The sequence below is a fragment of the Amblyomma maculatum genome, chromosome 5, assembly GCF_055883805.1.
Source record: "Amblyomma maculatum isolate TAMU_Amacu chromosome 5, ASM5588380v1, whole genome shotgun sequence".
In the NCBI taxonomy this organism is placed as follows: Eukaryota; Metazoa; Arthropoda; class Arachnida; order Ixodida; family Ixodidae; genus Amblyomma; species Amblyomma maculatum.
The window spans coordinates 155,109,711-155,123,727 of NC_139348.1; the positions used below are offsets into that span (position 1 = coordinate 155,109,711).

At 43.8% G+C, this 14,017-nt stretch overlaps 1 protein-coding gene across 2 annotated transcripts in view; it reads left to right on the forward strand.

Annotated features, from left to right (window-relative positions):
* Nucleotides 1–14,017, forward strand: part of Pex23 (tectonin beta-propeller repeat-containing peroxin 23) — a 69,268-nt gene that overhangs the window by 20,752 nt on the left and 34,499 nt on the right. For both annotated transcript variants that reach the window (XM_084604772.1, XM_084604773.1), the window contains exons 10-17: nucleotides 844–911; nucleotides 2,703–2,839; nucleotides 7,208–7,335; nucleotides 7,642–7,803; nucleotides 8,684–8,830; nucleotides 10,098–10,255; nucleotides 11,049–11,179; nucleotides 12,837–13,036. In XM_084604772.1, the coding sequence (XP_084460898.1) occupies nucleotides 844–911; nucleotides 2,703–2,839; nucleotides 7,208–7,335; nucleotides 7,642–7,803; nucleotides 8,684–8,830; nucleotides 10,098–10,255; nucleotides 11,049–11,179; nucleotides 12,837–13,036 (1,131 nt within the window). The remainder of the gene's footprint in view (nucleotides 1–843; nucleotides 912–2,702; nucleotides 2,840–7,207; nucleotides 7,336–7,641; nucleotides 7,804–8,683; nucleotides 8,831–10,097; nucleotides 10,256–11,048; nucleotides 11,180–12,836; nucleotides 13,037–14,017) is intronic.

The window sequence follows — 14,017 nt, forward strand, 5'->3', positions numbered from 1 at the left end:
TGCTGTAAGTGCATCGACTATCTGCCCTTTGTGGAGAACAGCCTCAGCTGGTTACCGCAGGACAAATGAGAACTTTTTTATGCTCTTTATGACGGCTGAATTGTTTTTCAGGCACTTTGCCTGTTGAACCTGTAGTTTGAACCACAATGATGTACTCTGAAACCTTTTCGATTCATAAACACAGATAATTTTAACTGCTGGCAGTATCCTGGTTAACTCCTGTGTGGTGTTGGCACTTGTTGGACATTGCTAGGCTTACCAGTTGATCCGGCTATAATGTCTGTTGGCAGTGCACGCTGAGTGCAACTTACTTGCTGTGTCAGGCACTAGTTTGGAACATCACTGTTTTTTTGTGCATTAATTTCTGAAAGTTGTTCTGCCATTCTGATGGTCACATGCTTTCTGTCTGAATGGTGTTTGCATAGGCTTGTTTTTGTGTATATATACTGTTTGCTTTTTATTGTGTAGTGGAGCTGCCTCTTGTTTGGTGATGCCACATATGAGAAGGCTCCCATATTGTTCTGATGCACTTCTCTCCTGACATTACTGGCTGTGCTCACAGAGCAAAGTACCTGATGGAACTGTGGAAGGTTGTTGTTGGCACATAGTTTTCACATCAGAAGCAGGTAACCATCCTCTAATTTTCTACCAACTTACTTTTAGTATGATGTGAATATATTTGACACTATTAGAGGCGCCCATATGATGATTCGATTTTTGGACGCATTTTATATTTTTTTCTAGCACTTTGAGGTCAGGAGCAATGACATTTTACTTTAATAGGTTTTACGAACACAAAAAAAACCAGTCGCGTGCTTTTTATTTTTTTCTCTCTCTTTGTAGGAATGCACAGATTCTCCGCTGAACCACTCTCCTGCCCATTCATCATCCGGAGAGCTTGCATCGTGCGTGTAAGCAAAATGCCCATTTCCTCATGATTGCCTCTGACAGACTGCCTCCTTCAGCTAGCACGTGCAACTCTCTGCATACCAGCGCGCGCGTGCGTGCGTGCATTTGTGTGTGTGTGTGTGAGAGAGAGAGAGAGGGGGGGGGGAATTTACACAATGACTCAGTTCCTACAAACACAGTGTGTGTTTTGAGAATGGGTCACACTCCTTTTCGTGACAGAATCATCTGCTTGAGAAGAGCGTTCAGAAATAAGTGGCAGTAGTAAAAATGAGAACAGAAAGAAAACAACAAACTGCGTGTCAGAACTGCAAGCGCAAAGAATATTTATATGAAGTGGTTTTGCATGGGCTAAGAGTTCATCATACGTGCCTCATCCATGCGAGCAAGGTGGTCCCAATGGCCAAAATGGGCCCACGCTGGATCACCCAACTCATTTCAACAAGTTGGTTTCTATCAGTCATACTAGTTATTCGTGCCAACTCCATTGTGCTAACATGAAACACAGCTAAGCAATGCTATAGCTGCAGACCGCACTTATCTTTCTTGTGTGGCTAAGAAGAAAAATTGATTGATTGCAGGGCTTAGCTCAGTCGGCAGTTGGTTGAGAAAATGCATTGAGAATGCCTACATGTTCTGGGACATTTCAAAACCATTACTTGTGCGTTGCTACTTCATTCAAAATCTTTTCTCCATACCACAGAAAACCATTTTTGATGCAGGGCATAATATTTAATACTTGGTAGGAAATGATGCAGGCTGAGCGCTCTACAGTGGCAGAGCTATCGACACACGTCATGCCCGTCCCACATAGCACTCAACAATCCAGCCACTTCTATTCTTCTGTTACTGCATTGATGAACAGTGCAGCAGTGCCTAGATGACTACTCATACTTGCAAGAGTAGGACACAGACATGTCTAGGCAGTCAGAGAGGTTAAAACATTCAACTGCAGCGCATGGCACAAAGGTACAAAAGTAGCATTTCTCAGTCTGGAGACACGTGACACCTGGCGTCTGGACTTCAGTTCGAGAGCTCCTTATTGGGGCCTGTAACACAAGTGTCGCTGATGCTCTAAAGGTTCCACACTTTTTTCTGTAATCATTAGTAAAGAAGGTCTGATTGGGTGCTTTTTTGTTTTGTGCCGTACCTACCATTTTCTTTTTTCGTTTATTAGCTGGACTGTGGCTGTCAACTGAACTGTGCTGTCATCACTTCTTCATGTTACTATGGAGCCAATAGTCATTCTGGGCATTTTACATTACGTTATGTGCATGTGCAGATGGCATTCTCGAGGCATTGCAGATGAAGCTATGTGATGTTAAGAAGATAGTGAGAGACCGGAAAGCGTGGCGTGACATGGTCCATAGGGTCACGAAGAGTCGGACACGACTGAACGCCTGAACTGAACTGAATGTGCATGTACGAAGGATTTGAGTTTCCTTTACAGTGTGTGTTTGTGGGGGCTGCCTATGTCCAAATATCCTAGAGCACAAGTGTCGGTGTATCCGACAACGTTCTGCACCGTGTACACAATTTGACGAACCCTTGGAAAATAGTTGCCATGCAGATTGCCCACGTGAAGCAGTTGACTAAGCATTTTGGAGTGAATCTAAAGTAATCAGGTGGAGGGCGTTGGGTTATCTCTAATGCTATTGCACCAGGCAGCCCAGGACTGCCAATGAACTAGCTGAATGGTTTTTCATGTCCCGTCATCATATGTTTCACTAGTGGCTGACTCTTCTTCTTTTCCTGTTTTTCTTTTCTTTCTTTGCTTTTTTTTCTGATCTCTCTAGGCGCTCCACTTACCCTGAAGACTGGGCCAATGTCGTTGCCCAGAACGTGGCTGGCTCCGTCACGTGGTCCTGGGTGAGCGGCATGGCATGCACCATCGACTTTGCTGCGCCTCTTCCCAACTGGTTCAGCCCGACAGGTGGGTGTGTAGGCAATCTCTGGTGGCTCTGCACGCTTACCTTGCCTCAACAGGAAGAAATATTTTTCATCCTCGTTTCTAAAAGGGCAATTTCAAACTCCGGTTCAATGTTAGATAAAGTAAAAATGAGTTGCGTTTGTGCTGTAGTTATGAATCAGTAAAAATGAGGGGGCTTCCCACTAGTGGATCCGTCAGAGACAAATGACACTTGGTGGAGCAGCTTCTTAATGAACTGGAGAACTTTATACAGACTATATACAAGACTTGATATGAGAGTCAAGCCGGATTTCCTTCCCCAAGGGAGCAACAATCAGAGACGAATGGAAACTGGCCGCGATCGGCTGCGCCGACCACTAAAGCAGAGAAACAAGGGACACTGCATCCCCGCAGTTGAGCTGGCGCCTCTTGTCCCAGCTCCAAAGCAACATTTGCTCCCAGTGCTCGGCCAGTGCGAGCGCCCTATCGCAAAGAGTAGCTCCAGCAAAAGAGACTCGAGCACCGTCCCGCGCTCCTGAGATGAGTCGAGAGCATGCTGCTTTCCACAAGTCAAAATAAAAACACAATCAGGGCAACATCTCACGAAAACTTTCGTAAAGCACACCAGATGCCCACTACACGTATGCAACGAGACGAAAGCCTGGCCCCTGTCGCGGGTTTTATGGCCTCCGGCCGCTCCCACTCGGGCGACGGAGCAGCGGGAGACCGCGCTAATGAGGGTTCGAGTCGAGGCAAAAGGAGTGCTCCTCCCATCTCCAATAGCAAAGGGAAAGTAAACTCAGACGGGGGTCCGAAGGAAGAGCTCGCATTTTAGAACTATTGCTCTCCTTCTAAGAACCACGCGCTCCCCTAAAGAAAACAGATTGTGATGCGCAGTTCAACACTATGACACCGTGCTGAGAAATGCTCTCAAAAATACAAGTACAAATACGTCAACACATGCATAAGGTCCAGCACGGAAACTCGCACAGGCAATCCAACAACCACCACTGAGGCCGAACAGAGCACGGGCCTTACAGACAGGATGATAATATTAGCCTTACTACAATCTCCTTATGTCAGAAAATACTAGTGGTGGGCATCATAATAATATAGGTCCTCTGTCGCACAGTTCGCTGAGAGCTCTCAACGAAAATGTTACATAACATATTACGTAAGTGCGCAAGAACTTGTTTTACGTGCAATAAACGGTGTGTTTGTAATCAGCAGTGAAAAATACATGTTCCCTGAATGTTTAATGGTTGCAACTTTTCTTAGTAACAGGGATGAGTTGTTTCTGAGGCTCTTTCTGGTTAAGTTAGCCCTTTGCTTTGAAAAAAGGGACACAAACATTCATTGCTGAGAAAATTGAATTTAGAAATTGGATCTTTTTTTGTTCCCACCTCTTTTGCATTATGGCAGCTACGAAAGGGACATCATGAGCGTAATTTGGAATGGAATGCCGTGTAGCCTAGCCTCAGGGACTTGCATGCAGTGGTCTTGACTGCATTGTAGCTTGCACGAGAAAACTGCTGGTGGCAGCTGTACTCTAGTTTCATTTTTTGACATTGACGCCCGGCTACTGTGCCGGAGTTCCCGGGTTCGATCCCGACCACGGCGATGGAGGCGAAACGAAGTGGCGTCAATGTGCTGACATTAAAGAAATTACTCCGGAGCCCTCTACTACGGCTCCCCTTTCTCTCTTTCTACTTTCACTCCCACCTCCCTCCCTTCTCTTACTGTGAGGTTCAGGTGTCCACGGAGCAAGTGTGACAGATACTGCGCCTTTCCCTTCCTGTGAACCAATTATTATAGCTTGTAAGAGCTCTGTTTTCAGTTGGAGTGGCCTCTTTTGTGTTGTATTATGTTAATGTAACATTACTGGGCAACTTAAAATTGTTCTCAGTGTCCTATAAGGTGGGATATTGCTTTCATATATATATATATATATATATATATGGCAGAAAAGCAATTTTTGGCAAACATTGTATCCACTTTTATGCCTCCTTGTCTATACTCTCCTGAATTGGTGCATAGCGCTAAAAGGACAAGGACACAGCGAGACACACAGGACGGGCGCTAACTTACAACTGAATTTTTATTGCAAGACCAGGCAATATAAGTACTTTCTTGACAAAGAAGAGGGGGGGGAACATAAAAGCGTTAAAATATAGGAAGTAATCAAACAGCGGTATCGTCAAACACGTTCACAGATTAGCAGACAAGTATTGCATTTCTTTGTCAGATAAAAACACTGAGGGAGCACTGATGCACATATCTTTTTGCAATGAAATATCTGACAAAGAAATGCAATACTTGTCTGCTAATCTGTGAACGTGTTTGACGATACCGCTGTTTGATTACTTCCTATATTTTATTTTAACGCTTTTAATGCCCCCCCCTCTTCTTTGTCAAGAAAGTACTTATATTGCCTGGTCTTGCAATAAAAATTCAGTTGTAAGTTAGCGCCCGTCCTGTGTGTCTCGCTGTGTCCTTGTCCTTTTAGCGCTATGCACCAATCGAACCATCACCAACTCGCCCACGCTTCTACTCTCCTGAAGTTTCTTTAGCGATATCCACTAGCAAAAAGAATTGTTCCATGAACCATGATGGCTCAGGTATATTGGGGAAGTGCTCAAATCAGTGATTAGTATTCTGTTTAGATACTCGCCTCTTGAGGCAGATTTGTTCAAGGCTGGGGTTTTTCCCCAACCCACTCGCACTAAGCAGGTGGCATCTCAAGGGATTCCAGCCTGCTGAAAGGGGAGGAAGATTCCTCGATGGGTGTAAATAAAGTTATTCATCATCATCAAGGCTGCTTTAATAACTCCGTTTGTTTTGTTGCACTTCTAGTACCATACTGCTGGTCAAGATGTTCTTTATTTTAAATTTCTTGTGCGAAAATTTTTGCTTACTCTAAACATATGAGCAGACACTGCGTTATTTAAGAAATTGGTTCTTTAATTGGTTCACAGGAAGGGAAAGGCACAGTATCTGTCACACTTGTTTCTGTGGACACCTGAACCACACAGTAGAGGAAGGTAAGAGTGAAAGTGGAAAGAGAGGAACAGGAACCGTAGTGGAGAGCTCTGGAGTAATTTCGACCACCTGGGCTCGGGCAAGCTGCTGGTGGTCGGGTTGAACCTTAGCTGCACTGGAGGGTGTCAGTGCAAGCTGAAATAAATTAGCTGTGGTTTAGCCTGTGGTTAAACCTGGAGTTGCGCGAGAGCAATCTGCATGGCTACGCTCAGATTCGGCTTCAAAATAAAGACATGGCTTTTGCACATAGTAGTTTACTCTATGGTTTCAGCTTTCATATATGCTATAGGGTAATCATTTCACGTATGAGCATTCCTTGCTTGTCGTCATTGACCATTCTTATGCTGGTGTAGAAGACTTCTAGTGGTATGACATCGTCTCTACTTCGAACTCCGGGGCACACTGCCGTCACAACGTTCAAACGAACCTCCTGCCCTAGCAACTCGCTGTTGTCGCTCGCCTCTACCAACTACCGAGTAACCTTCTTCTTCTTTTTCTTCTTCTTTCTTTGCTCTTCGGACAGGCACAAACAGGCATGCCGAAATAGCGAGACTGTGGCCAGTGTAGCCCTCGCTACAAAAATGTCAGGCAGTTTAAAATAGTCCGGAGCCCTCTACAATGGCATTCCTCAGAGCCCATGTGTCGCTTTAGGATGCTGAATCTTGCAGTTTGTTTGTGGCACCTGGGTTTAACAAGGTTTAACTACCGCTGCTCAAATTTACTACAGTTTCATGAATTGAACACATTGGAACCTGCTTACAGAAATCTCAAATGGTGAGCCAGCCAACCTTACAGCTTGTTTTCACAGGGCGGGGATTTGTACTCATCTTGTGGCCACTGTTTGGAATCTCGAGATCATTTTTCCATTTTTACTACATGGGCACTTTTGCTGGCAAGCAGAAAGTAATGTTTGTGCTACTGAGCAAAGTTGACTAACTTCTTGATTATAGCATGTTGTTCGTACTGTTAACTTCTTGCATGGACTCTGCTGTTAGTTCTGCCTCCAAGATTTTGTTTGCTTTTTACATTTCCTTTCTCTTCTTTTGGTTCAAAACTACCATTTTGAATTTTGCATGAATAGTCATTTGCTGGGACTAGAGGGTAAGCATTAATTCACTAGCTTCTTTGAGATGTGTTAATTGCACAAATAGAGCTGTCAAATGCAGCAGATAGTAAGTATGTACGTACAACAGGAATGCATAAAGCGCACAGGATTGTCACCACTGCCTCACAGGAATCGGGTCAGCAGCATCAGACAGTGGGGAAAAAGGGAGTAGCCAAAGCATCCTGTGCAAGACCAAGAAGTCGGGAATTTTATTTTTAATTTTTCTATTTATTTTTCCCCCCCCTCAGGTTCAACAATCGACGGCGCGCTTAGGCACCTCGAAAATGCTGAGTGGCGGAGGCTGGTTCTACAGCGGCTCCGTGACCGACAGAAAAAGGAGACGGAGAGTTTCAGCTACGATTCTGCGATTGAAAAGGTGACAGGGTCGCTTCCACAGAAGGCTCCATGTTTCTAATAACTGTAGCATGACATTTTATATTGAATTGAATAGCATTGAATAGTCAGCACACTGACTATTGGAGCAGTGGAGAAAATCACTACCTTTGTAGTCGGAAAAGATTGAAAAGCTTTTCAATCAACTTGATTGGTGGAACTGGAGTATCAGTTTGGATAAATTATAGATGGGAGTCAACAAGATTTTTTTTGGCAGAAATGGAAAAGACTGTTGAAGTGGTTGTTTGGACGCTGAAAGCGGTGCCTCTGCATCTTTCCTTTTGTCCAGTCTACGTGGGTGAAGTCTGCAAACGCACATCTGTGGCGTGATTCTCACCCGTGCCAGTGGGTTCGCTGTCGGCTCGAGCTGGAGCGTCTGGGCACGGAGGGCGAAGCGTGCGACCTGGCTCTCCTGAGACTGCTCTATCGTCATGCATGCTCCGACAGAAAGGTGAGGACAGTGAAGCCACACACTGCGGCCACCATCTATTCAGAGACTCAAAGGCAGATTTGTGGAACGAACAGGAGTGGCAGCTCTACCCATCTCCCAAGCAAGAAGTTTTATATAGGAAAGCTATCCTTGACCTAATTCTTACAGTGAAAGCTGTTATGGAATTGCTTTGGCCATATGGCCCTGCATTCTGCTGTGGAATTTGCAGTGTCGGCCATTAGACCGTAATTACTGAGTGAATTTGGTTATTGGCACCTGCCACCGTTGGCAGGTGGCAGGGTGAAGAGAAATTTCCCTATCTACTTTTAGGCTTTTAGAGCAAATATGAGAGAGGGAAAGGGGGAGGATGGGCTTGAGAGACTTGTCTGAAACACCGGAGCAAAAGGTTCTGTTGGTGCAGAAACATTACTTTTTTTACTTTACTCTATTTTTTGAAATGAAAACCTGACCAGAACTTCAAACTTAATCTGAAAGGTGCCATATTGGTTTAAACAGTCAGACAGACTGGCTTGAATAGGCTTGGCTGTTTATTCCTCATTTGTGCCACTCGAGCCACCCAGCATGCTCTCCATTGTCATCATGGTGGCATGTCGCGTTGAAAATGGAATCATTTTGTTGGTCCCCATCCTTGGCCTTTGTTTTAAGTTTGTGGATTTTTCAGACTCTTCAAATATTTAGACCATATTTTGTATCCCACAGAGTTTGAAAATCAGTCTGCAACTACATGGATTTTTAAGAGAAAGTGAATGAACGAAGCGATAACTAACAAGAGGATTGGTAATGATGGGCTTAAATTTGTTGTTATGATCAAGGACTGTGTGAGACTAGTTTCAGTGTGAGATTCTTGATTTTGATGTTTCTTTTTTATTTGTTCTGTCAGATGGCCCTGAACTTGGCTGAGGTGACGTCCGCTTGTGACCTGTCAGATCGTGAGCGTCGAGTTCTGGGAATCTACACGCAGACACTCAATGAGAAGCACTCCTACATCAAACTTGCATTTGGGACCGACCACGAACTGGAGGACTGGGTGTGTACTTTTTTGCAGGTTTCTTTTCTTTTTTTATCTTTAACAGCTGAAAGCACTCAAAAGGACTCCTTCGTTAAATGCCATGTTTGTTTGAATAAAGCATGCTATCATCATTAGCAGCAGCAGCAGCAGCACCATCAGCCTAGCTATACCGACTTCAGGACAAACACCTCTGCCTTGTCTCTTTAATCAACCCAGACCTGCACTAACCATGACCACAGTATGCCTGCAGACTTCCTAATCTAAAGATATTATAGTTAAATAGTAATAGTGGTCCTAGTAATGTTGATGGAAGCTTTCAGCTAAAAAAAGCTGCCAAAATTGATAGAGTTGACTTTTAATACTTGCACCTCGAAGAGGATTCTTATGTGGACTTTGACCTAGAGGGATGCCGAGGGAGAATAGGAGATGGCCTGGGCCGATAATATGTTACTATGTTCTGATGACAAAGACGTGACGTTTACTGTATATGCGACTTTTGTAAGCTAGGAATGGTCAGATAATCAGCTACAGGTGTCATCATTGCCAACCATTTTAGCAACCAAATCACAGCACATTGAACAAGATTTTTGTGTGTGTATGTATGTGTGCAAATCTCCGAGGCAAGCCAGCATTGCTAGTCATTCTCAGCCATTGATTATGGAGTGCTTTTTAATTTGAATAATTAAATTGGTGTGTGTTTGAATCAAGTGAGAAGAAAACATTTTTAATGCAATTTTGTAGGCAATAAATGGGGTTCTTTTGCTTCTAGACGTTAGAAAAAGCAACAGAGTTATTTTTTGCTGGGAATAAAAGCTGGGAGTTTTCCTTGGCGCCCCACCTAAAGAAGCTATGCTAATTGAGGGGTGCTCAGAAGCATCACTTGAAGTAGGCTGGAAGTTTAAAGTAAGCCAATCCAAATTGATGAGGTTCCGCCGTAGCAACAGTTGGGAGGTTTAGTTGTTTACAATGGCAGTTCTGTACTTCTGGTGGAAAAAGATAATTTATGATGGCATTTCAGATTGGCAAAAACTGGTGCCTTTGATCCAATAGTGTATTTGTTTGTGGGCTAGCTGACGCTTGCTGACAGCAGGTGAACCCTGTTTGCAGAGCTCAACTCAAGAGCAGGAAACGCACGCGATAGACACACGCGCATAACATATAACCTAGGTTTGCACATGTTTCTCTTTTGTGGAGTCAGGTTTTCACCTTAATTTTTCTGCTTGTGTTTAAATTGCTCGAGCATCTCTCTTATGGCCAGTGTTATCTTTCTCCATCTGTCCTATAGATAGCAACATTGAACCTGGTCGTGCTTGGCATGAGAGGCATGCATGACGGCACAGTCCTGCCCGGTGCTGTGTGGGGAGTTGCAGAGCGGGGTCACATGTTCGTCCATGATGTCGACATATCACAGCCACACATTGATGACATGGCCATGACTGACATGTAAGGGACTACTTGCATGATGAAGCGTATAGCTTTTTTTCTGCCTCCGAATGGTTTTATATGCAGTGGAGTTCAGCATGAATATTTTAAATGCTCAAAGGGGGTTTAAAAAGCAAGTTCTCAATAATTCCTAATGGCGTCATCTTGTTTAAGCAGGAATCAACTAGGAACTTGCTTCTCGAACAAGTTCAGCCAGTTAGAACCAGTTACGAGTATTTAAGACCTCGGTGAGCACTTCGAAAACTGAACTTCGTTGTCAGCACATTCATTTACTCAATCCCGGTTAGTGTCTGGGGTGACATTTTCATCTGGCATTTTGGTTCACACACATTGAAGTTTTATGCATAATTGCAAGTAATGTCGACTCTCTGATAAAAATAATGCAAGGTAGAAATATGCAATACAAGGACAGGAGACAGAGAAATGAAAACAATATGACACGTGCAGCCTGCCTCTTTTATATGTCACCTGAGTGTCGTATTTGTGCAGTCCTACCTTTTATTGAAATGAAGCAGCTGCTCTACAGGAGCATTCCATTGCATGCTAGTGATGTGCTTGAAATTTTGGCATGCAGTTTTCAATGAAGTTACTGCTAGTAGTTAGTGTATAAAACAACCTTGGGCATACCTGACACGTTAACTTTTTTTTCGTTATGTAAGATGAATTATATCTGCTTATCCCAGAATTAAGGCAAGAACAGTAAGAAATAACATGCTGGCCTTCTGTGATCTTTCTTGGCAGTCGCTAGGTTAATTGAATGGCCCCCTTTTTTCCTCTTTCCAAAAAAAACCAGCTCCTGGCGGCACCTAGGTGGGGGCCATTTCCAGATGGTCGAGAGTTGCCCTGCAGGAGTAACGTGGGCTCTGGGAAACAACAAGACAGCTTGGGCCTACACAGGCGGCTACGGCGGTGGTGTCTTCAAAGGTAACCCCCCCCTCCCCCTTTTCCCCACAGGGTTTCCTTTTCTTGTCAGGTGCATTTTCTGCATGCTCAAATGGCTTATATTCTCATTGAAAGAAGCTGAATGAAAATGCAAACGTCAGAGAGATTCCACGTTAGGAGAACCGATAGGGCACTTCTTTTCAAATAAAATCTGCCTAGGTTGTGGAAGGTCATGAGGTAAACGACCTTCTTTTTGTGTGCAGATGGCTATTGCTAATTATACTTGTTTTTTGGGGCGCAGCTGACAGTTGTGAGGTTCATTTTTCTTTATTTGTTTCAGTATTTTTCTCTTCTTTGTCTTCTTTATTGTAGCACTGTAGTTGCCTGTGGTGATTGTGAACAATCTGGATGGTTGCAGAAGATAAAGGGGCAGGCCCGTTTTTTGGGGCTTAGGCTGCGACACGCAGGGTACATATAATACCGCGGCTGATTTCGAGATTTGCCGGCGCAGCGCAGAGGAGGCTCTAGGGGAATAAAACAAGTTTAAAAGGTCCTGGAAAGGCTCTTTAAGAAGTGCCTCTTGAATGTGTTCATTCTGTAGAGCAAATGCAAAAGAGCATGCATGCGATGCAGAAGTCGTCAAAAGTTAACCAAAAGTTAGGAAATGATTTTTTAAAATTGCTACTATTCCCATGCCTTGTGGTGGCCACTGGTGTCAGTCATAAGTCATTTTAAGTCTCATGTCACCAGGAAGGGACTGTTGTTGGCTTAAAAGTGGGGTGCATATTGAGTAGGAAAAAGTGCATATTATCAGGCTAGTTGTTTCTGCATACTAAAAGCGAAGTTAGCTTAAAAACAAGTTAACTTCAGCTTTATTAAGCAGGGGACCACAGCGCATCTAGCTTTCTTTCTCCTCACTCCCCAACTGCTATGGTGGGGGACCAAGCGGAAAAAAAATATTCACAAGTGAATTGATTTGTCTGGGTGACATATTTATAGACAGAGTGCAGTATCAGCCTGTTCTTCTTAGGATTTTCTCGTTTTCTCACTCGACCTGGTCACTGAGTTGAAAGGAGAAGCATGGGGGCTGTTTTTAATCGCCAATATTCTTGGTTCTACATGTGCTAGGTCAGACACTTTTTGGGAAGATGGGTGATTCGATATCTACCAGTGTCATCGGCCTTCCTTGCCCTCAGTGAACACCCTTTCATTGGCCTTTTAATTACTAATATGCACTGTTCAGAGTAAGCATAAACAAAGGAGTAGCTGTCGAAGTGTACCGATAGTAGTCCTCAGCAAAGCTGCTTATCTATGCAACCATCTCAGTGACAGTGATGCTACTCTCACTAAAAACGCAAGATTCAGCCAGGCTACACTCCTGTTCACTTCCAAATGGCAACCATGGAGTCTGTTGGAGTCTGTTGCAGTGTAGATGTCATGGGTTTAATATTCAGATCAACTCAACAAAAACTGCAGTCTTCACTGCCGGGCAAACATCATCGCACCGAGACATAGCCGGAGAATCAATGTGCACAAAAAAAAAAAAAAAAAATAGATAGAGTTGTTTTCAATGTTCATTTAAAATGCAATTCTGCCAGTACAAGTGCATAGCCAAAACAGTTTTACGGATGCGTGACTCGAGTGTGGTGTGCTGCAGGGGTGTAGCTTTAACCTTGCTTCTATGTTGGGCCTCACGCAGGTGTGACTGGGCACAATGTGCGAGTGGGTCCCATGTCGGACATGAAGTGTGTCTACATCTATGAGAACCAGCGTTGGAACCCCATCTCGGGATTCGCACCCCGAGGCTTGCTCACGGACCGGTACATGTGGAGCGATGCCTCCGGGCTGGTCGAGTGCACCAAGGAGAAGACCAAGCTAGACTCCATCCACTGGCATTGGGTGAGTCAGTCTGCTTTGGCTTTTTGCTGCTAGCGATTGGTGCTGGTGCAGTTTACACTCTGGTTGTTTCGAACTTGCTCCTTTTGAACAGTCCGTTTATTCAAACTGGCACTTTAGTCTTTAGGCACTTTAGCAACTAGAGTACAGTAAGGAGCAAAAGTGGTATACAACATGCAGCCGGTGGCGGGGCTCGGAAAAACGGAATCAAAAAGCCATCTAGCAGCAGGGACTAGGACAGTGACCGCGACACATGCATATTGATAAAATGGCGAACCATGACAATTTGTTTCGATCCCAGATAGCTGTTGCCAGATGGCAAATTGAAATGCAATTTCCTTGGGCTCCGCCATCGTCTGCGTGTTGTGTACCACTTTTTCTCAACTGTACATAAAAAAGACTTGCTTTAATTTGAAATCTTCATAGTTTTGACGTTTTATGGTTCTTTTGAGTCTAAGTTGAATATTCGAGAGTCAACTGTAGTGCTATAGTGGTGCTTAAGGCTTTTGGGCATGTTTCTTTGTTAACTAGTTGAGGGCTTACGCTATGCATGATCACTACGTTACGCCCACTAAACTATTCCCAGTAAACAATTCGAGCTGATTTCTTCCATTGTAGTTTTGGCCATTGTTTAAACAGCACAATGTCATGTGTGATGTCACAGATAGAACAGGATCCTTGTGAGGTACATATCAAAACTAACATAATAGATGTTTGTTCACTGACAATTATACTGAGTTCTGAAGTAGGCTAGAATAAGAGTTGGAGCTAAATTTAGAAATAGGATACTTCAATAAAACAAATTTGTGCCAGCTCATATCTCAGAAGCACGGCTTGACAAAACAGTAGTTATAAGGAAGTTTTTGCAAACCCCACATAATGCCATCTTGTGGCCCTGCAGACACTATGTGACTGTTGAAACTAAAACGAAACGGCATAGAGCAAGAAACTCAAGTAATAACTGTGTGCTGAGTGCAGATATTG